Consider the following 26,290-nt stretch of genomic DNA (forward strand, 5'->3'; position numbering starts at 1 on the left):
TATATATATATATATATATATATATAGCGAGAGAGAGAACACCATATAAAAATCATAAATCATTCTTCACACACACACACACGCACGCATCCCGCTCAGTGTATCCCCAGTCCGCATGTATACAAATACCTAATTTTCCTCCAAGAAGAAAACAAGGCAAAGTGCATTTACGCGTCCTCCTCCAGCAATCTCCTCCACCGAAAAGCTAGCGACAAATCCTCGTGTAACCGAATCAAACTCACCCGAGTATCCGGATCAAGTCGAAGAAGAAGTTTTTTCTCGTGTGAGGACTCATCATTTGGACACGCACAAAAGTACAAACGGTTCACTGGAATGCAGCGCGTTAGCATAGATACAATAGCCCGCCGAGCCGTCGTATTTCCAGCACCACCGACAAGATCCATCTTGGATATCACAACAAATGGGGACGCATCATGCAGAAAGGGGCGGAGAGTGGAAACAAGGCCTTGCAGGTTCATGACAACACCTTCCGCGTCAGGGGCCGCTTCGTAGCGAGACATAAAAAATAAAAAACTCGTCCACCCGTTGTCTTGTATCAAATCCGTCGCAGGAACAACCACAATGCACTGATGAGGACTATTTTCAGAAACAGTAGGAAGTCCTTCAAGCTCTTCCGGGCTCAGGGCATCGTTACCGGCAAGACGTGTTTTCCACGGCACCCCTGAGCAAAGTTTTTTGAGGATTCGCCGGCTACCAGCATCGTAGAACCTTCCCGGCGTGTCGATGCACAACCATGTCGGTTCGGTGGGATGATTGGGAAAAGGATCAATGGTGGTTGTTCCACAAAAACCACAAATACCCACCGGTGCGGCAGGCCACTTTGCATTGTTGGTCACAGCTGCCCGGTAACTATTTATCAACGAAGACTTTCCCACCTGCGGAGCGCCAATGACAAGCACGCGCATCGTCTCCGTAAGGCGTTGTTTTTGCAACAATCTTGAGACAACGGTGCGACCTCCGTGGAAAGACGCGTTGCGAACAGAATCTGTCTCCCACAAGGCGCTCGCCAAAACAGGATTGGAATGCGTTCGCCCAAACTGACAAGATGGTAGCATACCTGGAGGAAGAGTATCATTCCGTGACGAAAGCAACATGCCTGAAGTGTTGCCAGCACCGACGCCGAGGGCTGTAACGGAGGCCACGTCGAGGCAGTCGCCGGGGTGGCAGCTGTCCTCCGAACTGTGAGGAGGCCACGGAGCGGGAAAACCCCGAGGCCGAGCTCGAGTACACCTGCTGGTTGTCCGACGAGGACTCAGTGTCGCTTCCCGACCCCAGCGCGACCGCGGCAGCCTTCGGTCGTTCTCTCCGCCACACAGGCATGGGGCCAACCCAAGACGCAACACTAGAAAACTAACAGGGGGGGGGCAACGCAGCGGGACAGAGCGTGCGATAAACGAGAGAATAAGAAATTCAAAAACAACACACACACACCTGCGAGTGTGTAAGCGACGCCATCCTCAACAGAAGCTCGCTATTACTGCTGACATGCCAAAAGAGAAGCAAAACAGACAAACCCACAAACATCCACACACACAAAAGGGACTTGCTGCTGCCGCAACTGCACACAAATAAGGTGTGTCTCTTAGAATGCATTACTCAATTGGTCTGCCCATTGCTCCACCCCTTGCCCCATCCACTTCATGGGACGAGTCGACCACGTCCGCCCTCCTAACCTTGTTTCAAATGTGGCAAACCCACTTCGCACAGCGGCGACAGAGGCTTCAATGAGGAGGTTACGCTGTGACTTGTCAAGAACTGCAAAGGTGCGGCAGGCATATATCCTTTCAGTTAAGGCATCAGCCACAGCCTTGTACCAATGCTTCACTGCCATGCGTTGCGATTTCCGCAACTCACCACTCTCCGGCGTGATGCTTGTCAATTGCGGATTGCCGTTTACGGCTGGAAAGCACTCCGACCACAAGGCAGCAAACTCATCCACGTAGCGTTTTTTCTCATCCTCTAGCATGACGATGATGTTGGCAGCGATTGGCACAGACGGCACCTCCGCCGTTGGTTCCTTCTTGGAGCTTTCGGGGTTCTCTGTTGGCAATCGACATTGGTAGAAGCAATCCTCCTTGCGGTAACTTTCAACCAAAAAAAATATATTGTTCAACAAAAATATATCTGGCGAAATGACATGGCCTCGCTCTGAGGAATGGTGTTGAACAAGCGGCAACGACAAGAAAGAAGCATGCCGGCGGCAGTGACGATACCCACCATAGTTTATGGTGTCGCTTTGCAGCTCCAGCGCAACCTCCGCAATAACCTCCAGGTCACGCAGTGTCCCCGAAACGCACCGCATCATGTAGTCCTCCACCTCCTGCAGTGCCTCCACCTCGGAGGAGGCATTCAGCAGTGTGCCATGAAGTGCCAACTTCATGGCACCAAAGTAGTGTGTCAGCATGTGTTTGTGCAGGTAAACTTGATTGGTGACGGACACGTGGGCTGAGCAGTCCAGCGAGGGCACCCACTCTGTGCGGTGTAAGGCATTACTATACTCCTTGAGAAGCTTGGCGTCGAGGGCTCCCTTACACCTCACATAACAGTCCAACAGATCTCGCACCTCAAACAGAAATCGTTCTACTTCACTATCAACATAATCAATAAAGACATGATTTTCGCCTGGTAGGCCCTCTGCGAGACTCTTCCATTTCCATAGCTCCTCCAACAAGTCTAGTCCAATAAAGATGGCATCACGGTAGTGGCGGGTGCCACCCAAGAGACCAATGCCCTCCCCTCCAGACAGAACGAACATCAATGTAGGGTTCGATAAAACCGCAGCGTTCACTTCTACAGCGGCAAAGCATTTCGTCTTGATGCGGTCAAAGACGAGGGTGCCCAATTCCCCAGGCATTCCCACAACTTCAAAGGCATCATTCAATGGCTCCAGCACATACTGCTTTAGGCAATCCCCCGCATCACTAACAATCTGTCGAGCAGTTGCAGATATACCCAACAGCGGATGGCATCCTTTTTGGTAATGCTTCCGCATCGGTGCAATGTCGTGTCGTGCTGGCAGAATAGCATACGACTGCATCTCATCCTCTTTACAAGAGTTGCCACATAGGGTATCCACCAGACGAAGCATTCGTTCCGCAAGGAGCTCCTTCACATCCAGAGAGGCCACGTCATTGCGATTAAAGCTCTCACCAAGTCGGTGCATAATTTGGTCAATTCCTCGTAGTGCCGAAATATCGTGAATAAGCATAGACGTCTTTTCCGCTGCCACTGGAGCAGTAACCCCTTTGCGTTTCTCAGCTCCGCCTGATTGCCACAACTCCTTCTTTTCCAGAGATTTAATAAACGCCTCCTTCACGGTGTCCTCTGCGACCTCAACTACAGTTGCCAGCTGCGCTGCAGTACTTGCCGCGATCTGGTCAGCGTAGGGATTTGTTGGGTGCGACGCGAGGTAGTTGTCGGTGAACACTAAGTAGTCAATGCATTTGCACACCACCTCTGGGCTTTTCTCCCTTCGTGCCAGTACAAGCCGCAGTGCGGGCGGAGGGTGATAGCAGCGGGCCGCCCTCGACATCTCCTTAATGGTGGAGGCGATATTCTCCTGCGCCACTTCCCACGGCTGCACATCGGCCGCAATACGACGGGCGCGGTCCGCAATCGCCTTGGAGGTGTCGGCAAAACTCTCCAGTGTCTTGGAGCTGCTGATGTGCAGGGCATTCAGGGCGTTGATTTGTTCGTCCAGCGCAGAGAAGCCCGCCATGGCGCCCTCACCGCCGCATTGCCACATCAACACACACACACATAACAAAAAAAAAAACGGCGAAAAAAAAGAAGGATGATGATGGATTCACAAATGTTGCTTCACACACACACACACACACACACACACAAACTCAGCTGAATATAAAAACGGAAAAATAAAATAAAAAACCGTCGCCATTGGCGCAGCAGGTACACAACTTAACCCTTTCACAGGAGGAGGTGAGGGCGAACCGCCGTCATAAAGTTCTCTTGAAATGTTTCATCACTGAAGCGCATAATTGCAGTTAACCCTTCATCCTGGAAACGCTTGTACTTGTGCGGACGTTGAACTTTCATGTCAACGATCTCCACCATGCGACTGGCAAATTCCTCCTCGGATGCAGCCAAAAAGCCCACTTCCGATGACATAATAATATCCAGGCACACACCACCACTGTTGTGCGCAAGCGGAATACAACCACATGCCATGTACTCTACAACAACTATACCAAAATGTTCATCTTCCATCGTATGCAGCCCTATACAGCAGTTTGAGAGTAATTCACCCACTTCAGCGAACGGCACCCCAATTCGCACTTCCACGCGGTCGGAGATGCCTCTTGATTTCGCTTCCTTCTCGACATCTGCCGCCCGTTTTCTATCGTCTGCAGAGCGGGCCCCACCCACCATAATGAGTCGGGCATCGGCTGGCAGGTGAGGAAGTGCCCTGGCAAAGGCGCGCAGCTGAAGAAGATGATTCTTCTCTGGTCTAAACTGGCCAACGCTTACGATGGTGTTACCGCGCTTCTCAGGCGGTTTTCGCAACGACAGAAATTGTTTGACTGCACAGGGAGGGTAGACAAGTGTTGGGACGACGGGGTTCCATAGTTGTTCAATGTGTCGCGTCGTCCACTGTGAGTTGGTCATGGTGAGATACGGAAACTGCCCCAACCACCAATAGAAAAGTGCAAACAATTTGTAGTACACAACCTTCATCAGTCGCAGTGTGTGATGACGTGCCCAAAAGCCTCGGTTATTGTACCGTTTCTCCCCACTTTGCACCCGCTGTGCCATGATGGATGTGATGACAGGGTAATGTGTGTAGCTGATGATGTGGGCACCGGCCAGGAGAGAAAGGAGGGGGTAGATCCCTGGAATTCCTACACTCTCAATGACGATGGGTGTGATGCTATTTACAATGCAGGTTTCATAAAACAGAAGAAGACTTCCGCATACGACCTGCAAGAGAAGCGTCATAAACGGGTACTGTTCACCGTTGAGCCACCGTGTCAAGGAGGGCCTTAAGAAGGCCACCTCAATAGGCTTTGGAAGGAGAATCTGAAACTGCTCCTGCACTGTCTGTAGCAGGCGATTTGCTCCGTTTGCATCATCATCATCACTGGTACCCGCGCCACGGGAACAGTAGAGAACATAGCGGCGCTTAATGCCTCGGTTCATATCATCTAACTGAATAGCACGCATGGCAACCCACAGCACCCGCTCTCCTCCCCCACCTGACGCGGCGGAGGGGTGCAAAAAACCAACTGTACCCCGCGGAAAACGTCGTCCTCCATAGCGCGCAGTCACGCCAGCCGCCGCAGCGAGGGTAAAAAGAAGAAGTATGAAAAAAATGAGCGCCACGACAAGCACCATGTATGCTAATTTCACGGTATCTAATACACTCCCTTAGACACAAAGAATGAGAGAAAAAAAAAAACAAAGACACACGTGTACACTGGCAGTTTACCGCTACCACTTCTTCCATGCAAAAAAGGAGGAAGTGCAAAGAAGCGGCAAACACACACACACACACACAGCAAAGAAAAAAAAAAGTTATAATAAAAAAACAAGATATGGTAAAGATACGAAAGAACAACAACGTCGTCAATAAAACAGAAACATCAGATCTCATGCCTTGATGGTGGTCTTGAAGTGGTTCTTGATTCTGCGGTTGACCTCCTTCAGGTAGCGGCAGCGGCCCGTGCCAGTGCGACGGCGCTTGATGGCCTTAACGGACCAGTTGTAGCGGCGGCGGCTCGCACGCGGGTAGGCGCACGCCGCACAGCGTTCCCACTGCACGTGGTACGCGTTACGGCCACAGCGGCGGCAGAGGATGTGGGTGCGCCCATGGCGCTGTCCCATAGATGTGGTACCCTTCGTCATCTCCTCTTACACTCAGCGAGATCCCTGGAGTCGGCAAGAGCAGAACAAACAAAGAAAAAAAAAGTTAGGACCACCAAACCAACAGACACATTGCACCACGAGCAGAAACAAGTAGCACCAACAGCAAACCAAAACACAAAGGAACACAACAACAGCAACAATAATAATAATGATAATTAATAACACACACACAACACAACCAACTAGGAAAAAGGAATATGCATGGGTGGGTGTAAGAGCTGACTCTCTCTCTCTCTCTCTCTGCACAGAGAGAAGGAAAGAAACAAAAAATGGAAAAAGAAAACGTAGGAGAACAAAATGATCCAATCACCATCACCACCACTACCACATCGAGAGTAGTAAGAAGGCTACTCACTTCGATTAATAAGATGCTTTGCGGCTGTGCAAAGCCACACGTCACACGAATCATCACCATCCTTATCCACCTCCACATCCTTTCCAGCGGCGTTGTTCGTTGCTTGATCAATGACATCGGCTGACAAGAGAACAGGCACATGCCAATGCGTCCGTGTGAGCAGTCCTCGCTGCACCCAGACGGAAAAGGGTCGCGGCAATGCAAGGAATAACGTTGTACTACCTGTCGCTCGTTGAAACAAAGCCCTGTACGTCACACGATGCCGCTGCCTCCATCGCAAAAATGATCGACGACTAAGCAGCATAAAATGATGGTCTCGCATCTGGTCATTCGAGACAAAAAAACAATCCGGCTTACGAATAGCTGCATACAACCAACAATAGTCGTCATTAAGAAATCCAGGACATGCAATTAGAGCAGAGTCGTTGTTCCACTTTGACAGCCACTCCGCACTCTCCTTGGAAGGTGACTCCACATGACGTTTATGCAGCATCACCAACGGCTTTTTCCCAATACGTCGCGTCTGCGTTAGCATTTCATCAATAAGCGAAAACTTCGGTGGGACATCAACTGGTAACGGCACCTCACAAAGCTGATGCTCCGGCACGGCCGTCGGATCCACGCCACGAGCACGCAAACACGCCTCCTTCGCCTCTCGATACCAACTACTAAGTCCATAATACCCCACATTTGCGCCATCAATGACGGCATCGTAATCGCAGCTTGTAAGTGCTTGCTTAAACGCCTCAAATTCACACCATCGCCGTTCCTTTTCTGCCGGCGTCACAACTCGTTCCTGCTCATAGTGATTTCCACTCTCCACCCGTGGGGCTATCAGTTTTGTTTCAATGTCGTTTAGTAGAGTGGTGCGATCTGTGAAGGAGAAATCAAACGTTTTTAGTTTTGCCCCACACCGACTGCATTCCCCAGTTTTATCGTTGACGCCTGCCATCTCGCCCCCCATCAGGCGCTGCAGCGATTCCCCGTTGCTTTTACCGACAACAGGGTGATGGTCCACCATGGACTCCAGTAGCTCATCCAACAACATTGCCGTACTGCTGCTGTCCGTCAAAGCGTTTTGAATGCTACGGAGCAGCTGGTGATAATCCACATCCCAGAACTCAATCCTCTTGCTTTGCCCCAGCCTCAGCGTGTTGAAGGCGAGTGCGGTGTCCCCAGTTCGTGCGGCGTGTTCAAGTAGAGGGAAAAACAGACGCCTCTTATGGGCTCCTTCTGGTAGCATTGAAAGAATGCTATTCATGAGATCCACGTCCACATTTGAGGAACGACCAAGCAGACGAAGGGATACAGTTGCAACCTTCTCATCAATGGCATTCTTGTGTAACGACGGGTTCGCCTGCAGGATTTGTTTTAGCAATCGTTGCCCCTCCATCACCAAGCCCCTTTCTGACCATTGGTAGAGAACTTTGGCCAGCGCCGAGCTACGAGGGAGGGTGCCGTGCCTTTCCACACATTCCTGAAGGAAGCTGGAGAGAACGGCGACCATGGCGGCGTCGTCGACTGCACGTTCCCCAATTCGTGTGAAGACCTCGTTAATAAACTCAAAGTGCTTCAGCCGACGCTTCGGCCTCGTTTGGCGGTTGTTTGCATCGATCATTTCTTGCACCGAAGGGAGGCTACTGAAGTCCCGCGGTATGTTCGGCTCTACCCGCACCCGGCTTCGAGGCGGCTCACAGGAATCTGTCATCTTCCACAGCCACCCTTACACTCTTCTCTTCGAGCCCGGCAGGGCAAAAGCGACACCAAACAGACACGGCCGAGGTTGTGTTTGAGCGGCAGCCCGTAGAAAAAAACAAAAAAAAAACAAAAAAACATATAACATCCGGAAAATCACAACAAAAACCACTTGAAAAGACCTCACAGCTCGCATTAAAGGCAAGATACACGTACCAAGAAGCGGAAGGGTCATCAAGCAAATATTACATAACATAAGCCCCTGGTGGGATGGGGTAGAGATTCCACCAATGAATATATATATATATATATATATATAACCTATTCACATGGATAGGGACAGATAGCGTGGATGATTTCAGGACCTACGGCAGTGTTCAACACACCATGGATGGGAACTACCTTCCTGGCACTCAGACAATGCATACACATATATACGCATTCTCCCCTCCCCTCCCCCCCCCCCTCAGTTTAGTGGGACGCGGATCACATCAATGGCAAAAAGGTTTTTTAACTTCAGGGCGAGACATTCCACTTCATATTCTGCCGTGACAACACCGTGATGCATCTTGTGGAGACGTTTTTTCGACTTTGCTTCTTCCCTAATCCGTTTTTGCGTGCGTTTTCGATCCTTGTTCGCCTCTACAACACGCTCATGCTCCTCAACGGCTGTTTGATACTCACTACCTAGAGATTTTGCCTTTTCGACGGTAGCATCATACTGGTGCAAGGTCTCCAGCTGACACTCTGTGAAGCAACCTGTAAAACGCTGCGGTGTCTCCCGCGTACTGTAGGTGATGACGCCACGAAACTCCTCAGGTGCACCTCCATAAATTCGTTGAAGCTCATCCCGAAGCAGTTTCTCAAAATCCGCGTACTTCGGCAGCTGACGTAGCGTCGCCAACTCAACAGCAATCTCGGCATAGCTCTCAAACGCACATAGGTGGGGAAGCTTAAAAGGGGTCATTTGCCTTTAACGTGTTCAAAAAGAGGCAATGAGCAAACCAGAAAGAAAGAAAGTCAACAGTACACTCGACCGAAAAGACATGATCGGGGAAAATTCATTACTACGCTTTTTGTTCAGACTGGGAAAAGCATGACACACCAATGGGAAAAAAATAAAAATAAAAAGCAGCCGCCGTGTCCGTTCATTATCCAAATAATAAAGCAGAAATCTGTCTTCCATGGAAAGTCAATAACACACAACAAAGGACAAAAAATGAAAAGAACTATACATATATATATATAGTCTTTCCCTTCCTTTCCTTCGTTTGTACCCCTCCTCTTATTATCCCTCCGTTCTTGCCACTCCCCCCCCCCCCCCCCTCCTCCCCTCTGTGTGTTTTTGTGCGTGTGTTTGTTGTGTTCGCCCTTCTTCTTGATAAGAATCGACGAGCTAAGAATAAAGGTAATAATAATGGCGCTGCGTTACTGTCACGCCGCAACCTTTTTCTCTCTTTCTCCCTTCTTAACCTGCAATAACCAAATTCACCGTTATTCCAGCGTCTCCGTGTGGATCATCCCGGCTTCCTCTAACAAATCACAGTCTGCATTAAGCGCATTTGTGTTATTATAGATATACCCTCCATACATGTCTTCCAAATTCTCTTTGAGTATTACGTACTCTCCTGTTACGCCCTTGGAAATCTCAATGTCATACTCCTCCTTGAAGAAGTCTCGTAGGGCCTCGTGGCCGTCTATAGCGGCCTCATTGGAGTGTTCTGTATAGTTCCGAAACCGGTCAAAGTCCATGTAGGTCCAGTACCCTTTGCCCCCGTCAAAGCAATTAAAAATCATGGCTATAACAGGCAGCTCCTCATCGTTTAAAAGCAGCCGGAAACCTTCCTTCTCTGTGCGGGCATACAACTCACGGCAATTCACACAGTACATTTCGCCACTCTCCTCATCGAATTGGAGGTCCTCAATACCCAAACACCGTTTGTTGGCACAAACTTGGAGTACGATTATATCTTCATCGTCATCAGACATGCTTCCCCGCGGCCTTACTTTCCTCTCGCTCCCCAGGAAGCGACTAGACACAGAAGCATGCGTAAAGGAGAAAAGAAAAATACGCAAACATCACAGGAAAAAACAGGCACAAAAAAGTGATCCTTCCCCATTTGGCAAAGTATGCTCCTTATTATAAAGCACACCCGCATTAACAGACAAAAAAAAAAAAAAAACAACGCACGACGCACCTTGACTCTTACAAATGCACCCGTAAACAAGGGAAATCTTCATCATCAAGTACGAAGGTTATTAACAAATTCTTACTCCAGGTACCTAACGTACTCAACGGTACATGTAGATACCGTCTTGTATATGCGCTGAACTTCTTGAAACGTCGGGCGGTGTGTAGTTAGTGGCGCCTTGTGCACACGAGGGTCTTGCACGCTGACCGGTGATACTGCCCTTTCACCTTTTCCTGTCGTGATGGCTGGTAACCCTGAAAAATCCGTCAGCACGGCACGGTTCTGCGGCCCTGGTGCAACATACAACACAATGGCTGCAGCATCAATGTAATTGCGCCAGCTCAAGAGAATATCCCTAACGTCCATTTTCCATTTAATCTCCTGCGCGCGCCGTATTTGGGACCCCACACTGCCGTAACTACCCCCTTCCTTTTCACTGGAAGACTGCTTCCCACCCTGCTTCTTACGCACAACATAGCGCTGAAAGGCCTTGTGAACCACCGGCTTGTTGTCCACAAATACTCCGCCCGCAAAATATCCACCATGACACATGAGAATCACCCACGGCAAAAAAGTAAACACGCGCAACAAGTCACGCAACTTGGGTAACACAACCAACGGCAGCAACTCTGTAGCACCTTCTTCTTCCTTCTCTCCTAATATAGCGTCATACTCGGCCACAAGCTGCTTGGAAAGCTCGGCTGTTGCGGTTGTGTCATCCAATTCCACAAGCTTTGTTTCATCTTCCACAGCTTGCAGTTCTTCTTCAACGTTCACGGGTTGCAAATCATCCTCGGTGGCCACAATAGGGATTGTCATCGTTGAAGGCGCCCCGTACGTAAGTGCCATGACAACAACACGGTACAAATTCACACGGCACCGGCACTCTATACCATCGTACTCCACAGGTGTGGCAAAATCCAGGCGCACCAACGGTGTATCCGGAATCCGCAAGCATCGTCCTTCACCAAGAGCCTCCTGCGGTATATCAGTGCTAGTGCATTCGGCATACTTTGCCACCTCCTCAACCTCCGCTTCAGCGGATTCGGCGATGACTGCTTCTTCGCTTTCTTCCTTCTGCGTCATCGAAGCTTGCAGCGTAAGGTCAGACGCACCTATTACCTCTTCCTTCGTTTCAGTATTCTCTACCTTTGTCTGCAACTTCTTGTTTTTTGTCTTGCGTCCGCCCTGCTTCTTCCTTCCTTCGAGTTTTTCCATCTCCTGCTCCGCCGCTGCCACCTCATCCAAGTCGCCCTCCACCGCCTCCACGTCGAAGTCCACGTCAAGCAGCACATCTACTGGGTTGCTTTTCCGTAGCACCATGTTATTTGCGCTCTGCTCCAGCTGGTCCGCGTCGCGCAGCAAGCGCTCCACGTATTCCCCACTGAAGCGACTAAGTTTCGTCCGTGCCTCCTTGAGGCGTTCCACACTGGCCATATAGGTGTTCTCAGCCTCGTAGGCATTTCTTGGGGGAATCATCAGTGACTTCCTCGTAACAGCGAGCAGCTGTTCTATCTCAGCAACGTTCGACATCTGTTCCTTCCTTCCTGCGGCTTCATAATAGACGTAGTTCAGTACGGCCGCCGCAAAGGCACCCCCACATAACAGAAGAACACACAGAAGAGAACGAGCCATTTGAATCTCACAGCAAAGTGAAAGGAAAAAGAAGGTAACGAAAGACTGAGAGGATTGCTCACTTTCTTTTTGCTGCTGTTCCCTCCTCTTTTGGCTTTGCGGGCCAATTTTTTGGCAGCTCGAGAAAAAAAAATAGAAAATAGAAAACCCCAAGGAAAAAGAAAAAGAAAAAAACAGACGCAAAATAACAACAAAGAAGATGGCTTCCTGTGAAAAAGGAAGGTAATAAGTACCAACAACAGATCACATATCTATACATGAAAATACACCACCATTCACAGCCACAGACTACCAACGAGTATTATATATATATATATATATATTCATTAGCAACCACTGCCAGCTAAATTAGAAAGCTTTAACGCAGAGCCCCCTTATTTTTGGTCCCCTCCGTGATACAACTGGATTCAACACGGTCGTCATCGAGCTCTACCCCCTTACAGAGCCAACTCTCCGTGGGTAAGGCATAACTCGGCATTCCCGGCGCGCGGTTTAAACTTGGACGTCGGGCGCTCGCCGCTCGCCGTTGAATAGGCACCGGACGCTGTAAAGTGACACCAACGGGTTGAAGTTGCGAAGTCGGCACTACCGAGTTAAGAGCTTCATGATGATCATTTACAAAAAAATCGTTCCCTTCGACTCTTGGAGCATTACCCATCAAAACTTTTGGTTCCACGGTGGGTGTCCTCATGGAGGGATCCTTGCGGTTCATCCTACCACTCTGTCGGTTTTCAATTGAGGTGTTCAAACTGTGTTGTGGCTCACTTGAGGCGTCCAACCTTCTCGGTGCGCCATTGGAATCCACCAGGTGAACATCAGGCTGCGCACGCATAACATTAGCCAGTCTTTCCAATATACCGTAGAGTGAGGCGACCGAAATAAGACCATCGTTTTTGTTTCGCTTCTTAGACTTCTCATCGCCATTGGGCTGCGAGCAAGGCCGCTCCGCGGAAACTACAGGCGGTTCCCTCTCATGTACGGCTGGCCCTCCCGGCACTGCGCTTTCTCTATTCTGCGTCGCCGAAACGTAAGGCGGTCGACGTGAGCAACGCTTCAAAGCACACGCAGCGGCATCAGGGTTTGGTGTCAAAACAAGACACTTTGTTTGAAACGGAAACGATGCAACCGACTTCTGAAAGGCCGATGGATCAGGATGAGAACCAACCCGGTTTGTCGGCGCAGAGGAAGAGGTCGGGCTTGGCACGATATATTCCCCCTCTTCCCGTGGAGACGCATCTAGAACTAAACCATGTGGAGATACTTCTGCCGCCTTCAACGCCGTTAGCGACTCTGACGGGACGGAAGCGTCAACAGTGTGACGTCCAACAGAACTCATCGGTGCACAAGAGGAGGTAGAACCCGGCGGAATAAGTTCTCCCTCACAAGGCGTTTTAGTAAGCGACACCTGTGGTTCACCTTCAGCCTCCTCTTGCCTCTCACCAGACGTAACAACACCAGGGACTCCACCAAGAATAGGTGGAGCTACGGCAGTGGTTTTCTTGTCCATATCTAATATTTTGTTTACCTGTGCAAGAGCAGCATGCGACTGTCTAATCCTCGGATCCCATCCAGGGGGCTCTATCTTTATTACAGCGTTTAGGTGTTGTGGGGTTTGCGATGCGTAAATATTCTCTGGCGAGTCAGATGGTGTCGTTGCAATGTCACTATGCAATGAATCTCGTCGAGTTGTGTACATCTCTACTGGAGTAGAGCGTAGTGAAGCTGACGGGGACAGAGGGGGTAGTCTATTTCTCCATTCTGGAGGCGATGATGGAAAGTCACCAAGTGCTTCTGTTGTGGGCATCCGGATGCCTGCAGTGAGGTTCGAAGTTGGCGTATGGACAGGCGTATGAGGCTCCTTCGATGGCTCCAGTCCCCGCGATGGACGGAACACCCGCTGCGTCATATGCTTTGAGTTAGGAAAATGCACAAAACCAGTGGCTGCATTTACCCCCTCCTCACAACTGGAGTCCAACGCGGCACCAAAGTAGTGCGCCAGATACGGATTTTTGCGCATCTCCCCTGCGTGTACTAAAACAACAACAAAAAAGAGATGGAAAAACACAGAGAAAGAAATAATTATCTGTTGTCGGAGTCAACGTGTGTGTGTGTGTGTGTGTGTATGCGTAAGTGTGGCAAAAATAATAATAATAATAATATATATATATATATTCATGTATGGCGGATATCAAGCAAGAGCACAAATAAAGAGAAAAGAGAAAACGTCAAAGCAGTCAATAAATGCAACTCCTCTCCATCGTCTGTCTTCTTTCTTTCGCTCCCTCCCCTCGCTCCCACACTTTTTTTTTTTGCTTGTTCTGCATCGCACTGTTGAATTTTGAACCTCACTTAAAAAAAAACAAGCAATATTTTACGTGTGCCTCAAACATTATAAAGATTTAACGTACATGTACACAGTTCGTTTTTTTTTCTTTTTCTTTTTTTTTAGCCTTGTTGCTTTATAATATTATTGTTCAACTTTAATATTTCTTTGGGGATGTTGTGGGCTCCCTTGGCGGAAAAACACCATTATTTGTGTCGAAAGATCAAACCCTCAAGGGTGTTTCAGTTACGCGGTAGTTTCGTGCGCCTTTAGGACGCAGAGGGCCTCGACGACCTTCTCATGAAGAAGTCTAGGGGTAGACAGGAGTGTAAATGCCTCCTTGAGGTCCATCTCCAAGAACATACCGGTAATTTTCGGTGCGTGGTCAGGTGCAATTTCAAAGACCTTGATGTACAGGCGATCTCCCAGGGCTGCACGCTGCTCGTCAACCGTCATGGATCGCAGATCTTCAGCAGTGATGGGCGGCAGCGGCGGTGTGTCGGGGGCGACACCAGGGGATGCTTGCGGCGTGCGCGGCGGTGCAAAGGCCATGGATGGGGTATTGAACATGTCCTGCTGCATAGGCTGCGGCTGCGGCTGCGGCTGCGGCTGCGGCATGGGCTGGCGGGGGAGGGTGATGTCGGCCACCACCAACAGCACCACGCTGTGCGCTGCGTGGGTTGCGACGCTTCGGCGGTTGACCTTGCGAGCCAAATGGCATGGAGTGAATTCTTTGCATCATCATCTGTAGTCTCTGTTGGAATTGCAAGCGAAGCATCATAAATCGCTGGTCTCTTCGCTGGGCAATGTTGACAATAAGTGGTTTGCCGTTTAACATACGACCGTTCATTTCACGCAGCGCGGCATTCGCCTGATCGGCATTTTCAAAGCTGACAAAACCAAAACCACGACTGTTACCGTTTGCATCCGTCATCACCCGACAGCTGCGAATGACGCCATACTCCTTAAACAATTCATGCAAATTCTCCTCCGTGAATTCCGGGTCAAAGTTACGAACGTAGAGGTTGTTCCCAAGAGACTGGCATTGCATATACCTCTGTCTTAGCGCAATGAGGCGTTCACTTCTTGGTTGGGCACGTTGCACGTAAAGCGTTTCCCCTGGCGGTGTGACACCATCCACAAACTGCTCATGAGATGCCTCTATCGCCTTGACTGCATCCTCGTGTTTTTCAAAGTTGCAAAAAGCAAATACACGACCATTCTTGTCCTTGCACGTCGCGGAACTTGTAATGCCGCCAAACTTGGAGAAGAACCTCTCAATGACTTCCTTATCTACCGTTGGCAGCACCTGCTTGATATAAACGTTTGTAAAGTTCGCGACCAAAGTAGCAAGGCGAGCGTTGCGACGGATAAAGTTGGCAACACACAACCCCATATCCTTTGTCTCATCGGCGTGATCCTTCTCACCGTTCATTTTATCAATGGCTTCCTTTGCCGCTTGGTCTTCCTTGAAGTGCACAAACCCGTAACCACGGCTCTTGCCCCCCTCATCTTCCATCACCTTGCAGGAGAGAATGTCGCCAAATTTCTTAAACAGCAAACTGAGCTCACGGCTGTCTATTTCACTCTTGAGATTCTTTACAAAAATGTTGCCGTTTCCGCTGTAGCGCAATGCCGGGTCACGTTGCTGCCACATGATGCGAACGCATTTATCACCCACCCGCTTGAAGTTCAGAGCCTCCATTGCCTTCGCAGCGCTGTCATGGTTGTCGAAGTTCACGTACCCGTAGCCCAGCGAACGCTGGGTGATAATGTCACGGCAGACGCGCACATTCAGAATGGTGCCGAACGGTTTAAACAGCTCCACAAGGTGCGGCTCGTTGATAACGGGATCAAGGTCGCCGACGTAGAGCGAGGCCACCTGCAGCGGCTTAGAGAGGGGGATAGTTGGCGTGATTTCTTCCTGTGTGGCAGTCATTGCTTTGTTTCTGTCAGCACACGTTTATTCCTTCTTCTCCCTTGTTAAATTTCCCTTATTTCGATTTATGCTCAGGAAGTTCTCCCTGCTTATTCCGCTTCTTCCTTTACCCCTTGTGTTTACGTCAATTGTCTTCGAGCTTGCAACACCCTGCTTAGATTTTTCTCTTGTGTTTACTGCTTTCCTAACAAATATTCCTTTCGTCTGTACTTTTCGTATATCGTGGTGGTGGTTAGACGACCAAGGATTCGATCCTGTGGAGAATCACAACAAATCCCTTACGACCGCAGTAAAGCCCCACCCGCGCGGCACAAAACACCATAAAAAAAAAAGAGGATTATGCGTTCATAAAAGTAAGGTCAGCAGAAGCGGGGGCGCAGGCACAGACAAACACAAGCAGTATAATGAGGCAAAAAGATTGATGTGCGGAAGAAGACGAAAGGATGAGGGGCACAAGAATAAAACACCCACCCACCCACACACACACACACACACACTCAGTGGAAGAAAAACAAAAGGTGCAATATTTGATGAGCAAGTAAGATGACATCAAAGACGTTCCTGAAGAATTTCGTTCAACAGAGTGCGCCGGAAGCGCGATGCATCAAACTGGTGTGGGAACTCCAGTTGCTCGTCAAAAATAGTCCTCGCAGCACCACCTCCTCCGCCACCATTCCACTTCTTTACCACCTCAGCCACGTGAAGGGCGGCCATGGAAACAAAACACCCGCAGTCCACATTGTTCGTTTGCGAAGGAAAGTCCATGATTGTGCTACTCTGTGGTATGTGGTTCCTGCACGTAGAACAGCTTCGAAGCAGACGTAAAAATGACAGACAGCGGGTGGCGTTCACGTCACAGAGGCTGTCGAGTCGAAAGGCCTCAAACGGTACATCGGCGCTCCTCCGTTTGAGGATGATAAGGCTCCAGTGAACACCGTCGTAAGCATCCCCTTTGTATTCAGCAATTGGAAGGGCAACAACCAGCATGCGGCACATCTCATCGAGAGCCCCCAATGAGGCATCGTCAAAGGCGTACATTGCGTGCGCCACAACCGGGTCCAAAAAGTGCACAACATCCTGGCGCTGAGCAATCGCAGCTGCCTTGGTAAAGACATAGCTTATTACACCTTCCATCAAAGGGTTGCCCTCGCGAAGTGACTCCACTTCCTCCTCGCTGAGTGTGGCCCCACGCATCCAAACAGTGGAAGTCCTCTAATTTACTCTTCAGTTACTCACACTCTCATCCATGTAGAGAGACAGAGATCCAATGCACGCTCCCCCCTTACCACTGCACGGCCAGGCGAGAAAAAAAAAAAAGCAAGACTACTACCCATGGAAGAAACACACACACACACACACACAAATGGCATGGAAAACAAAAAAAAAAATTATGGGGTAAAGTCCTCCTCTTCTTCCTGTTTTGTTGTTGTCACCGCGGTTCCTCTTGCCTCGCAAGTCACATCCTCAAACAATACGAGAGAGAGAAGACAAATATGCGCTTAAATTGAATCTTCGCCTTCTCTTACTATACGACAAAATGAAAACAACAAAGGACAATATTACCGTTCTGACCCGGTGTGCCCACAACAGCAGCCCCTCGATTCAGAACAAGATTCATCCAACACACAGGCACACACCATGTAAACAACTGATACATAAAGGCGTTCTAGAACAAACCGGTTCTTCAAAACATGACAAAGCGGTAGTTTTTGAGGCGCCGCAACCACTGGGGTTCGTTACATGAAGTATACCAATAGTATAGGATTCTTCATACAGAAGATAAAAGAGAGAGAGAGAGAGAGAGAGAAGGAAAAAAAAAGGCCTTCGATAAAGAAAGAAACGAATACGCATAATAAAACAGTGCTCCCACTTATGTAGCAGCGACAACAAGCACATTTCTGAAAAATTCAAGGAAACGCGCACTCAAACCAAGAAGGCAAAAATTATACCCCGGTGGGCTGGTGCCTCTGGTTGGAGCTTCCTCTCGTCCACCAGCAGAACCAATAGAAGGTGGACAAAACTAAATTACATGGCAAGGACATAAAATAGCAGCAGCAATGAAGTGAGGCAACACACCTCCTTTTCTACTGCACGGTTGCGGGCCTTCGAGTGGCATGAACGCCTTTGTCTTGCGGCAAAAGGGCCAAAACATGTTCAATGAATGAAGCCTCTGCACGGGAAGCCATGGACTCTGCCAGACTCTGCCACTGCACTTGGTCATTGCCTGCCATCCGCTGCAGTTTGTTGCGCTTCCTCACCCACTCCACAAAGTCAGCCCTTGTAAAAACGTGGTGCTTCCGGTAACTGCACGGCCACTGTTTCAGTACTTTGACAAGATCCTTTTTCAGCTTGTCCACAGCCTCCTTGGAGAGAGAAGCCGCCTGCACGCGGAGCTCAAAGGCCTGAATTCCATCAATGATACGCTGCCGCTCTTCTTCAAGCGCAATCTCGCCTGCTCTTTTCATCCATACACATCTCCGAAGAAAATCTTCGTTGGAAGCAAGCGGTGCTTCCTTACCCCTCGTGGTAAAACGCATAGAATCTCGTTTAAACACACCAGCCAGTGCGCGTAGCGGAGGTTGGCCGTTGGTGGATGCCTCATGCCGCATCACCATATAGCGGCAAACATCCCTCGCGGCCAAAGCGTTATCCAGATTAAACTGTTCCTTGTAACTTACATAGTCAAATTTATGTCGCAACCTTTCTACAAACATAGAGTCCACAGTTCTGCAAGTCGCACGGTGTCGTCGCTCCCTAACGGGTGGCTCTGGTTCCTCTGTAAGATTATGAATCAATCTCCAACTCTGCACAGGCTCACGCTTTAACCTCTCCAAGAGGGTCGGAAACTCATTAAAGCCTTTGGGTGACGACGTGGATGCTCCCTGACAATTTTTTTCATCCACTTCACCGTCATCAGTAACCTCTATTATTTGCCGCGGTTCCTGTTGCTGATCATGGTTATGGCGAATGGGGTGGCTTTGGTGGTGATCCTCGTTTTCCCATTTTCTAACCGCCTCCGATATTGGGGCACTCGCATCGCTGGGAAAGCGCCCCTTGTTGATGGCAATTACCAGCGACCGATTTTTACTAAACGCCTCTGCACTGCGGGTGATGCGGTGCTTCCCACGCTGCGCCTCCATCCACACCTCCAGGGCACCCTTTTCCGCCGCCACCGGAGACGCCCTGGGTGTGCCCCCAGACTGCACCCTCAATGTGGCACTCTCTTTTGAAACAGACTGGCTTTTCGCATTTGTTTTGCGCCTTTTTAACGCCTCGTCAAGCCCGCGCAACAAGGCCTTTAGGTAGAGTTGTGATTCAGTCTCATTTTGTTCGCACTTCTCGCCACTGTTGTGACACCCTGCCCGCTCTGGGAACGTGGGGCATGCTTTTTGCATAAGCGACACCATGAGACCACAGTCGTCGGCATACACAGCGTTACTACTCAAAACATTTTTATTTGTGCGTGGCCCGCGCAACCGCTGCCTAATGGAGAACCTCCTGTCCGAGTCTGTCCCAGTCGCATTTGCGAGCGTCAAACTCCGCAATCGCGAGGTGACCGCTGAGGGCCGTCTGAAACTCGTAGAAGCGCGAGAATCCATCACTTCACCAGCAGCCACGCAACAATCCAAAAAACTGCAGCCGAAACCGTACCGAAGAGGAGCCAGCAACACAGCACAAAAACAGAGAGCTATAAAAGAAGAAAAAAACATGGGAAACATTGGATCAGCTCTTCAAAGGGATAATAAACATGTAACAATAAAATGTCAACCCCACAAGGTTGTGCGCGCATTTGTTTTATTTAATATATTGCGATGCATAGTTGTAGAGGTGTGTATTTACCCGTGCAGTGACAGCTATTCGCCCAGCCCACTTATTCCTCACTACGCCATCAGTTCCTCCACAATGTGGGACATGCCACTTCGATGTAGAGCTGCACAATAACGCAAAACAGTATTCACGTGATTACTCTCTTGCTCTGCATTGACTAACGCCATCACCTCAAACGAACGATCCTCTCGCGCCGCTGGCTTCCGTGCTTCGGGAGTAGATTCAGCACGAAGAATAGCTCTTCCAAGAGCCTGCGCCGCCGCTTCACGCAAACCGTCCGAAGCGAGTTGCAAACCCACCACACGACAGACAACTTCAGCTAATTCCTCCGAGAAATCTAACGTCTCACCTGCATTGTTGCAATCGCGAATCCTCATAAATAAAGTATCTTCAAGTGGAGCAACAAACTCCTTTGGCGGCACCCGCAGAGCAGCGCACCACAACAAGATACCCTCCAATAGTGTGGCCAGCGTCGTTGTCGACATTGCGGTGCAGCTTTCCAAAGTAAGACAGGAACGACAAAGAAATGACACTAGCACTGAATGAATCTCCTCGTCCTCTGCAGTATCCCCTAAGCCGACGGCCGCCAACCCCATGACGCAATCCACAAAACGAGCCAGATTATCCCCTTGTGCGTTTCGAGTGTATTCAATGAAATGGCGACGGCTATCATTGGACAGTTGTTGCGAGAGGGACTTATTCTCATCTTGCATGCCCGTAGCTGCAGAGGCAAGGAGTGAAGCGTAGCCACACTGTTGGTCCAAAGAAAAGGAGCGAACAGCTGAAAAACACTCTTCTCGACAATGTACGACAAGACCTGGAAGGGCGGCGTACCGGCAGGACGCAAGCGCCTCCAGCAACTTCACGAGTTGATCCACGTCACCGTCTTTAACACTTTGTAATTTGACATAAGCGACAGCATGAGACGCCGCGGTCTGCAGTAACACTTGAGACACTGCTGAATTCATCAAGGTCGACAAGGATGTAAGAATGCCTATTATCTGTGACAAGCCACAAGCCTGTGTCATCATCAGACGCATCAACACCATCTCCACCTGCTTAAAAGAGGAAGGCACAAAATTACAAGCGGCAAGGCCCTCCACAAGCTCCACAATTTCTTCCACAGAGTGATCTTGCTGCATGGCGGTTCCTATCGCTGTCTCCATTACATTAAACAGTCTGTCAAAACGGGAATTCAACTGCTTTGTCGGGGTTTCACTTTGCATACGCGCCAGTAGGGGCAATAGCGTGTTCACCTCTTTTAAGGTCAAGGACACCTTACTTGCTGCTGCTTTATGCGACAAGTGTTGCACCAAATCCACCAAAAGTGTATTTCCGCTGACACGAACGTTTTGTGACTCAAGTCTGTCAACAAGTTCCGCCAACCGTGCGGATGATTGCGCGCCCAACGCGACACGCCGCAACCCTTGCGCACTGCGAATGCCCAAGTTATAATGAACAACAGTCTCTTTATTTGTTCGCTCCGCGTGTTGTTGAAGATCCACAAGTGGAATATAACCTTCCTCGCTCATAATCCGTGTTTGGGGACCGTCCAGACGGTATAGAAGATACTTGCATCGCGCCAAAGCAATTTGGGACACTTGTCCGTACTTTGCCTTAAAAGACACCTCCTCCTCGTTGTCGGTTGTATCACGTGCAAAAAAGGCGGCGTTTCGCTCCTTGACCTCGACACAGAAATGCATGATGATGCATATCTCGTCTTCCCCCACATTTTCTAACGCATCTCTTCCTCCAAACACCTCCACACTCATCAATCGTAAGAGCCCCTGAAAAATGTCGCGTCGCTCAACCACCCCTGCCATGTTGGAGAATACATACGCATTGCTGTCGCCACCGAGAAGGCTCATAATGCGAATGGCTCCAAGTGTTGTGTGAACAAACGGCATATTCATAAGGATGCAATCTCCATCTCCCACTGTGATGCCATCAGTATCGTCGTCGCCCGACGCAAAAAATAAAGAAAAGGGCACCTTGTGGTTGACGCAAAGTGCAGCACATGCAACAAACAATTCCAGTGCGTTTGAAGAAAGACTAAAAAGCCTTGGGTCGCCTCGCGCGCGGCATGCCACAATGGCCACTTCGCGGTGAAGATCAAGCGGCAAAAACTCCTCCGCGTTCATTACGTCCGCCGGATGCACCTTTCGGACACAAAAGGTAGAAGCAGCCTCAACCCACCTAAGCGCGTCAAGCATCTGACCAACACTCAACTGTGCCCCATGTGGCGGTTCCCTCGCCTCAGCTTCCTCGTCAGGCCAGAGGATACGCCGCACCTCTTCAAACCTATGACGGATAGCAAGCCAGTGCCTCTTCCGTTTTACTCTTCGATCGTAATGTTCATAGTCAGGACCCACATTGAGTTCCCCATAACACGGCATATTTTTCATACCCGTCGTGTCCATCAAAACGTACTCTTTGCAAAGGGAAACAAATGCCTCATGAAGCTCATGTATCGAAGCGGCATCGATGGGTTTCTGCAGACACTCATCTACTGGTGATGGCATATCGTCCTCCATGTCACCTACGTCAACGAAGCTTGTGTCTATTTCTTTCCAGCCTCCCAAAGAATTTGTCATATTATCCTGCGGGTGCGTGAGCTCGGCAACAGGAACTGAAAAAGTAAATGTGCGTCCCTTCTTATTTGTGTAAGTAACCTTTGTGGTGCCTGGTATACGTCGTGGCACACCTTCCGTCTTCCCCTGCTTGACCTGCGGCTGCTTCCCAATGGGCTGACTAAACCCACCCCGTGTGCGTCTCCCGCCGATAGAGATGAAGCGCCGTCCCCAACACGTCACATCGTGCAGGCAACTGCGAAGCATTCAGGTGCAGAAAGGAGGAAAGAATGGACGAGAAACCTCGGGGGACCGCGGTATTCGCGCCGACACTTCTAGAAAGACAATCGAGGTAAAAAAAAAAAAAAGAATGCGTGTGTGTGTGTGTGTGTGGAGGGGAGGGGGGAGGGGTATATAAGAGGCCCAAGCCCGTTTGAAGAATGTTATTCCTCACTATTCAGAGTTCCACAGGATTCTTTTGCTGACGTTATTTTTCTCTCTCTCTCTTCCCTGTTACTTTACTAAATGTAAAGCAACAACAGGTGCACACCGTACGCCAGCACTAAACACATGCAACGACATTAAAAGCGGCACCATCGAACAAAGCACGCATGCCCGACGAAATAAAACAAACAACTAAACGAGGGGGAGACAACACCCACAAATACAACGTCAACGCCGGTGGACGGCTCAATAAAGTAAAAGAGACTAAAAAAAAAAATGGGGGTGCACCGGAGATAGCGCACCAGACGACACACATGCTGGCGTCAAGTATGAAAACAAAAATCCAACTGCAGTCAAATCCAGAAGCATTCAAAAAGTCCTACGAAAAAAAAAGGTAACATCGCACATACACGCGCGCGCATAATGTAAAGTGAGGGGAAACCAGGTGGAAATAGCTCACACAGGAGCAACAAGGCATATAGCCAACTACATATACAGGTAGATACAGTAATAAAGATCAATTTATATTCTATAACACGTACTTAAACGACAAAGACACATATGCACACAAAAAGACTTGCAAGCAAGGGAAGAGCAAAACAAAAACAAAAAACAAGGCACACCCACGCGCAATAACAGGAGAAAAATCTGTTAAGAAAGATGAAAGAAAAAAATATAAATAAAAAAAAAAACAGCAACTTAAAATAAAACCTCATCGCCCCAATAGAGTACTCTACACGAACAAATTTGGCAATGAGGAGGCAGGGTTCACTGTAGTTTGAGTCCCGTGGCATGTCCCCTCCCCAAAGTAAAAAAGGCTTAAGACGCTGTGTAAGTACGCATCTAGGAGCACGTGTTGCCAAGCTGCAAGAACATATTTCATCTCACTTTAGCCCCCATCGTCATAGCCTTTTGTAATCACAAACGTCTAGCTTTCTGAGCCTTCTCTCTCAAAGTCTTACAATAAGGGTGACGTAACGGCTCATGTGCTGTTTCCCGATGCTCTTCATCGTATGTCAACCGATTCGTCAACAAATCGAGGACCTCAGGTGAAGCATTTGGCAGCAGTTCCGCAATTCCACTCCCCCGCTTCTGCGAAAATTCAAAGCCAATGTGCGTTCCAAACCTCTTCAGTTTATTTAATACCTCAAAAGGCGGAGTATCAATCATATTGTGGATCTTGTGAATTTGATGTAACTCACTGTTACCAGGAAAAAGAAGGAAAAAACCCGTAATTTCAAAAAAAAAAAAACGCTCAACCCGCATTCCACAAGTCCATCTTGTACGTGTAATAGTCATCCGTCAAGAGACACTACAGAGCGCGGCACCAGCGAGTTGAAATGTACTCTGTCAAGGGTTGTCTAGAGTATGCGCCTTTGCATGACCCAAAAGCTTCCAGCTTTCTATGTGCCATCTTCCTTCACCAAGAGATTATCCGGCTTTACGTCACGGTAAAACAGACCCGTGCGGTGAGCATAGTCGAGTCCCTTGAGAAGTTGGTACATAAAACTCATCACCCGACCCTCAAAAAAGGTACTAACAACGCCCCTTAATAATTTCGTACAAGTTCACTTCTATGCATTCAAACACCAGCGCCACACGCCCTGTTGACTGGTCAAACATCACCTCAATAAGCTGGACTATGTTTGGATGAGGCTGCAGCCGTCGCACTGCCCAAATATCGCGCAGGCGATTCACCTGGCCCCTTCAATTTGAAAAGCCGTTTTCATACATTTGATCGCCACAAAACGTCTTGTCTCTATATCCTGTGCCTTGAGTACCTCACTGAACGTTCCTTCACTTCTTTTGCCAAGAAAAAAAAACTATACTTTCGTGCGGTCACTAAACAATAAACACTTGTTCTTTCCTTTGTATCTGCCCTTTCTCTACCAACCCACACGCGCGCACGCACGCACACACAGACGGACACAGGGCAAGACACGGAGAGAGTCCTTTTTCCGCACCAACCGTTGTCTCCCCTTTCTGCAAACAAGGCCAACGGAAGCAAAAACAAAACAAAAAAGGCGCCTCTCCACTCCACTTCAAAACCACTATGCAGAGCACACTACAATCAGAGATGGATCACACTCAAAGCTCCACGTATTTCCCGCCCTCTTCTGTGGGCAGGTGGAGTGTGGGGAAAGAAATAAGGCAACACGTACAACTACCTTTACCTCACCTAATATTTTCCCTTTCGTGGGTGCACGCGCGGACATGGAGTTTGTTTGCATCACCACACGGATAAGGAAAAAAAAGAAAAGAGAAAAAAAAAAAGCTGCAGACGGACTATTTCTTACTATTCAACGCCTTATGCACACAGTGTTATCATTTTTTATTTTTTTTCCCCCGCTGCAGGCGAGGAATACAAAAAAAAACGGAACGCCCACAGACGGCACCTCCCCAAGAAACAAATATATATGTGCATATGAAGTCTGCCAAATTGATTGATAATACATATAAGTACGTAAAAAAAAGAAAAAAAAAAAAAAAAGAAAAAAATGCAGACACAATGAAAAAAATCAAGACGGTCTAATTGATTCTTGTCAAAGAGTATACTTTTTAAAAAATAAAAATAAAATGGTCACATTGCTTTCTATTGCACGCATATCGCTCGCTGTGTGCTTATGTTCCACGCACGTAACCAACCAGAAGAACTACTCCCGCTCCGCAGCATCCACCGTTATGACTGCCCCTTCAAATAGAACAAGATATATGCGCTCAAAAACAATGTCGTTTTGTAAAAAAAAAAAAAACTAGAACAACAATATTTAACGGCAGTATTTGTCGTAATTCTCCTTTTCCTTTTATTTTTCCTTCTTGCTTTTTTGCTTGTGTTGCAAGCACAGTCAAGAACACAAAACCAAACCCCTGCACAGGAGAAACAAAGAAATCTTCAACGTAACACAAATCAACCTCCCATCGAGAAAATAAAACAAAACAAAAAACACACACACGAGCAAACGCACTAAACCGGAGCAATGAGGCAATGAGAGGGACTTTAGCCAATAAGGCGGAAGCAAACACAACATCAGCAGCAAGACAAAATCGAGTCAATCGCTGAAAAGTGTCAGGCTCGCCCGCGTTTTTGTACAGGGGGCCTCCCCATTTATCCACTCCTGCATGCCTCGCTCCAAACAATGCGCTTACACCACCCCTTACATTCCACACTCAGTACACAATCTCGCTTGTCCCCCTCTTTCAGAGCCTTAGGATGCTCAAATCAGGTGTCTTGAAAAATAATAGTAAGAAATGTTGCATTTGCGGTTCCAAGGCAAAAAAAATAAATAAATAAATAAATAAAGTAAGGGGGGGGGGGGGGGGGGGGCAGGAAGATGAGGGCAACCATACATGCCTTCCCCTCGTGTGCCCATTTTTTAAGGGGTAAAGACCAGTTCACTGGAAAAA

At 48.7% G+C, this 26,290-nt stretch overlaps 13 protein-coding genes and 1 pseudogene across 13 annotated transcripts, besides 27 other annotated features; all 14 read right to left on the reverse strand.

Annotated features, from left to right (window-relative positions):
* Window positions 1-26: a microsatellite.
* A 41-nt stretch (window positions 27-67) lies between these two features.
* Window positions 68-89: a microsatellite.
* Window positions 90-167: 78 nt separating this feature from the next.
* On the reverse strand, window positions 168-1,115 carry TraAM80_05939 (GTP-binding protein; the record flags this gene model as incomplete). The annotated part of the gene is made up of 1 exon (XM_029382799.1): window positions 168-1,115. The coding sequence occupies one exon, from the start codon at window positions 1,113-1,115 to the stop codon at window positions 168-170; it is 948 nt and encodes a 315-aa protein (XP_029237388.1).
* Window positions 1,116-1,523: 408 nt separating this feature from the next.
* Window positions 1,524-1,558: a sequence feature (A-rich).
* A 45-nt stretch (window positions 1,559-1,603) lies between these two features.
* Window positions 1,604-3,766, reverse strand: TraAM80_05940 (uncharacterized protein; the record flags this gene model as incomplete). Its single annotated transcript, XM_029382800.1, has 1 exon — window positions 1,604-3,766. One exon carries the CDS (start codon window positions 3,764-3,766, stop codon window positions 1,604-1,606), a length of 2,163 nt encoding a protein of 720 aa, XP_029237389.1.
* A 75-nt stretch (window positions 3,767-3,841) lies between these two features.
* Window positions 3,842-3,869: a microsatellite.
* Window positions 3,870-3,948: 79 nt separating this feature from the next.
* On the reverse strand, window positions 3,949-5,373 carry TraAM80_05941 (putative dolichyl-P-Man:GDP-Man1GlcNAc2-PP-dolichyl alpha-1,3-mannosyltransferase; the record flags this gene model as incomplete). The annotated part of the gene is made up of 1 exon (XM_029382801.1): window positions 3,949-5,373. The coding sequence occupies one exon, from the start codon at window positions 5,371-5,373 to the stop codon at window positions 3,949-3,951; it is 1,425 nt and encodes a 474-aa protein (XP_029237390.1).
* A 141-nt stretch (window positions 5,374-5,514) lies between these two features.
* Window positions 5,515-5,536: a microsatellite.
* Window positions 5,537-6,002: 466 nt separating this feature from the next.
* On the reverse strand, window positions 6,003-6,217 carry TraAM80_05942 (hypothetical protein; annotated as a pseudogene).
* A 34-nt stretch (window positions 6,218-6,251) lies between these two features.
* TraAM80_05943 (uncharacterized protein) lies at window positions 6,252-7,967 on the reverse strand (the record flags this gene model as incomplete). Its single annotated transcript, XM_029382802.1, has 1 exon — window positions 6,252-7,967. The coding sequence occupies one exon, from the start codon at window positions 7,965-7,967 to the stop codon at window positions 6,252-6,254; it is 1,716 nt and encodes a 571-aa protein (XP_029237391.1).
* Window positions 7,968-8,066: 99 nt separating this feature from the next.
* Window positions 8,067-8,092: a microsatellite.
* A 156-nt stretch (window positions 8,093-8,248) lies between these two features.
* Window positions 8,249-8,273: a microsatellite.
* Window positions 8,274-8,420: 147 nt separating this feature from the next.
* Window positions 8,421-8,921, reverse strand: TraAM80_05944 (uncharacterized protein; the record flags this gene model as incomplete). The annotated part of the gene is made up of 1 exon (XM_029382803.1): window positions 8,421-8,921. One exon carries the CDS (start codon window positions 8,919-8,921, stop codon window positions 8,421-8,423), a length of 501 nt encoding a protein of 166 aa, XP_029237392.1.
* A 343-nt stretch (window positions 8,922-9,264) lies between these two features.
* Window positions 9,265-9,288: a microsatellite.
* A 2-nt stretch (window positions 9,289-9,290) lies between these two features.
* Window positions 9,291-9,320: a microsatellite.
* A 128-nt stretch (window positions 9,321-9,448) lies between these two features.
* Window positions 9,449-9,943, reverse strand: TraAM80_05945 (uncharacterized protein; the record flags this gene model as incomplete). The annotated part of the gene is made up of 1 exon (XM_029382804.1): window positions 9,449-9,943. The coding sequence occupies one exon, from the start codon at window positions 9,941-9,943 to the stop codon at window positions 9,449-9,451; it is 495 nt and encodes a 164-aa protein (XP_029237393.1).
* A 178-nt stretch (window positions 9,944-10,121) lies between these two features.
* Window positions 10,122-10,140: a microsatellite.
* An 84-nt stretch (window positions 10,141-10,224) lies between these two features.
* On the reverse strand, window positions 10,225-11,781 carry TraAM80_05946 (putative ankyrin repeat and zinc finger domain protein; the record flags this gene model as incomplete). The annotated part of the gene is made up of 1 exon (XM_029382805.1): window positions 10,225-11,781. The coding sequence occupies one exon, from the start codon at window positions 11,779-11,781 to the stop codon at window positions 10,225-10,227; it is 1,557 nt and encodes a 518-aa protein (XP_029237394.1).
* A 122-nt stretch (window positions 11,782-11,903) lies between these two features.
* Window positions 11,904-11,981: a sequence feature (A-rich).
* A 99-nt stretch (window positions 11,982-12,080) lies between these two features.
* Window positions 12,081-12,104: a microsatellite.
* Window positions 12,105-12,139: 35 nt separating this feature from the next.
* TraAM80_05947 (putative UDP-Gal or UDP-GlcNAc-dependent glycosyltransferase) lies at window positions 12,140-13,798 on the reverse strand (the record flags this gene model as incomplete). The annotated part of the gene is made up of 1 exon (XM_029382806.1): window positions 12,140-13,798. One exon carries the CDS (start codon window positions 13,796-13,798, stop codon window positions 12,140-12,142), a length of 1,659 nt encoding a protein of 552 aa, XP_029237395.1.
* Window positions 13,799-13,881: 83 nt separating this feature from the next.
* Window positions 13,882-13,916: a microsatellite.
* A 2-nt stretch (window positions 13,917-13,918) lies between these two features.
* Window positions 13,919-13,961: a microsatellite.
* A 242-nt stretch (window positions 13,962-14,203) lies between these two features.
* Window positions 14,204-14,228: a microsatellite.
* Window positions 14,229-14,573: 345 nt separating this feature from the next.
* TraAM80_05948 (putative polyadenylate-binding protein 1) lies at window positions 14,574-16,043 on the reverse strand (the record flags this gene model as incomplete). Its single annotated transcript, XM_029382807.1, has 1 exon — window positions 14,574-16,043. The coding sequence occupies one exon, from the start codon at window positions 16,041-16,043 to the stop codon at window positions 14,574-14,576; it is 1,470 nt and encodes a 489-aa protein (XP_029237396.1).
* Window positions 16,044-16,506: 463 nt separating this feature from the next.
* Window positions 16,507-16,543: a microsatellite.
* Window positions 16,544-16,592: 49 nt separating this feature from the next.
* Window positions 16,593-17,237, reverse strand: TraAM80_05949 (putative SUMO1/Ulp2; the record flags this gene model as incomplete). The annotated part of the gene is made up of 1 exon (XM_029382808.1): window positions 16,593-17,237. The coding sequence occupies one exon, from the start codon at window positions 17,235-17,237 to the stop codon at window positions 16,593-16,595; it is 645 nt and encodes a 214-aa protein (XP_029237397.1).
* Window positions 17,238-17,384: 147 nt separating this feature from the next.
* Window positions 17,385-17,405: a microsatellite.
* Window positions 17,406-17,827: 422 nt separating this feature from the next.
* Window positions 17,828-17,850: a microsatellite.
* Window positions 17,851-17,887: a sequence feature (GA-rich).
* A 240-nt stretch (window positions 17,888-18,127) lies between these two features.
* Window positions 18,128-19,642, reverse strand: TraAM80_05950 (putative DNA repair protein RAD2; the record flags this gene model as incomplete). The annotated part of the gene is made up of 1 exon (XM_029382809.1): window positions 18,128-19,642. One exon carries the CDS (start codon window positions 19,640-19,642, stop codon window positions 18,128-18,130), a length of 1,515 nt encoding a protein of 504 aa, XP_029237398.1.
* A 282-nt stretch (window positions 19,643-19,924) lies between these two features.
* Window positions 19,925-22,708, reverse strand: TraAM80_05951 (putative target SNARE; the record flags this gene model as incomplete). Its single annotated transcript, XM_029382810.1, has 1 exon — window positions 19,925-22,708. The coding sequence occupies one exon, from the start codon at window positions 22,706-22,708 to the stop codon at window positions 19,925-19,927; it is 2,784 nt and encodes a 927-aa protein (XP_029237399.1).
* A 104-nt stretch (window positions 22,709-22,812) lies between these two features.
* Window positions 22,813-22,834: a microsatellite.
* A 704-nt stretch (window positions 22,835-23,538) lies between these two features.
* Window positions 23,539-23,595: a sequence feature (A-rich).
* Window positions 23,596-23,803: 208 nt separating this feature from the next.
* Window positions 23,804-24,151, reverse strand: TraAM80_05952 (putative protein kinase; the record flags this gene model as incomplete). Its single annotated transcript, XM_029382811.1, has 1 exon — window positions 23,804-24,151. One exon carries the CDS (start codon window positions 24,149-24,151, stop codon window positions 23,804-23,806), a length of 348 nt encoding a protein of 115 aa, XP_029237400.1.
* Window positions 24,152-24,782: 631 nt separating this feature from the next.
* Window positions 24,783-24,816: a microsatellite.
* Window positions 24,817-25,132: 316 nt separating this feature from the next.
* Window positions 25,133-25,159: a microsatellite.
* Window positions 25,160-25,351: 192 nt separating this feature from the next.
* Window positions 25,352-25,384: a microsatellite.
* A 425-nt stretch (window positions 25,385-25,809) lies between these two features.
* Window positions 25,810-25,856: a microsatellite.
* A 303-nt stretch (window positions 25,857-26,159) lies between these two features.
* Window positions 26,160-26,190: a microsatellite.
* Window positions 26,191-26,210: a microsatellite.
* Window positions 26,211-26,290: the final 80 nt, after the last annotated feature.

This window comes from Trypanosoma rangeli, assembly GCF_003719475.1.
Source record: "Trypanosoma rangeli strain AM80 chromosome Unknown Tra_15.4_contig_00205, whole genome shotgun sequence".
Classification (NCBI taxonomy): Eukaryota; Euglenozoa; class Kinetoplastea; order Trypanosomatida; family Trypanosomatidae; genus Trypanosoma; species Trypanosoma rangeli.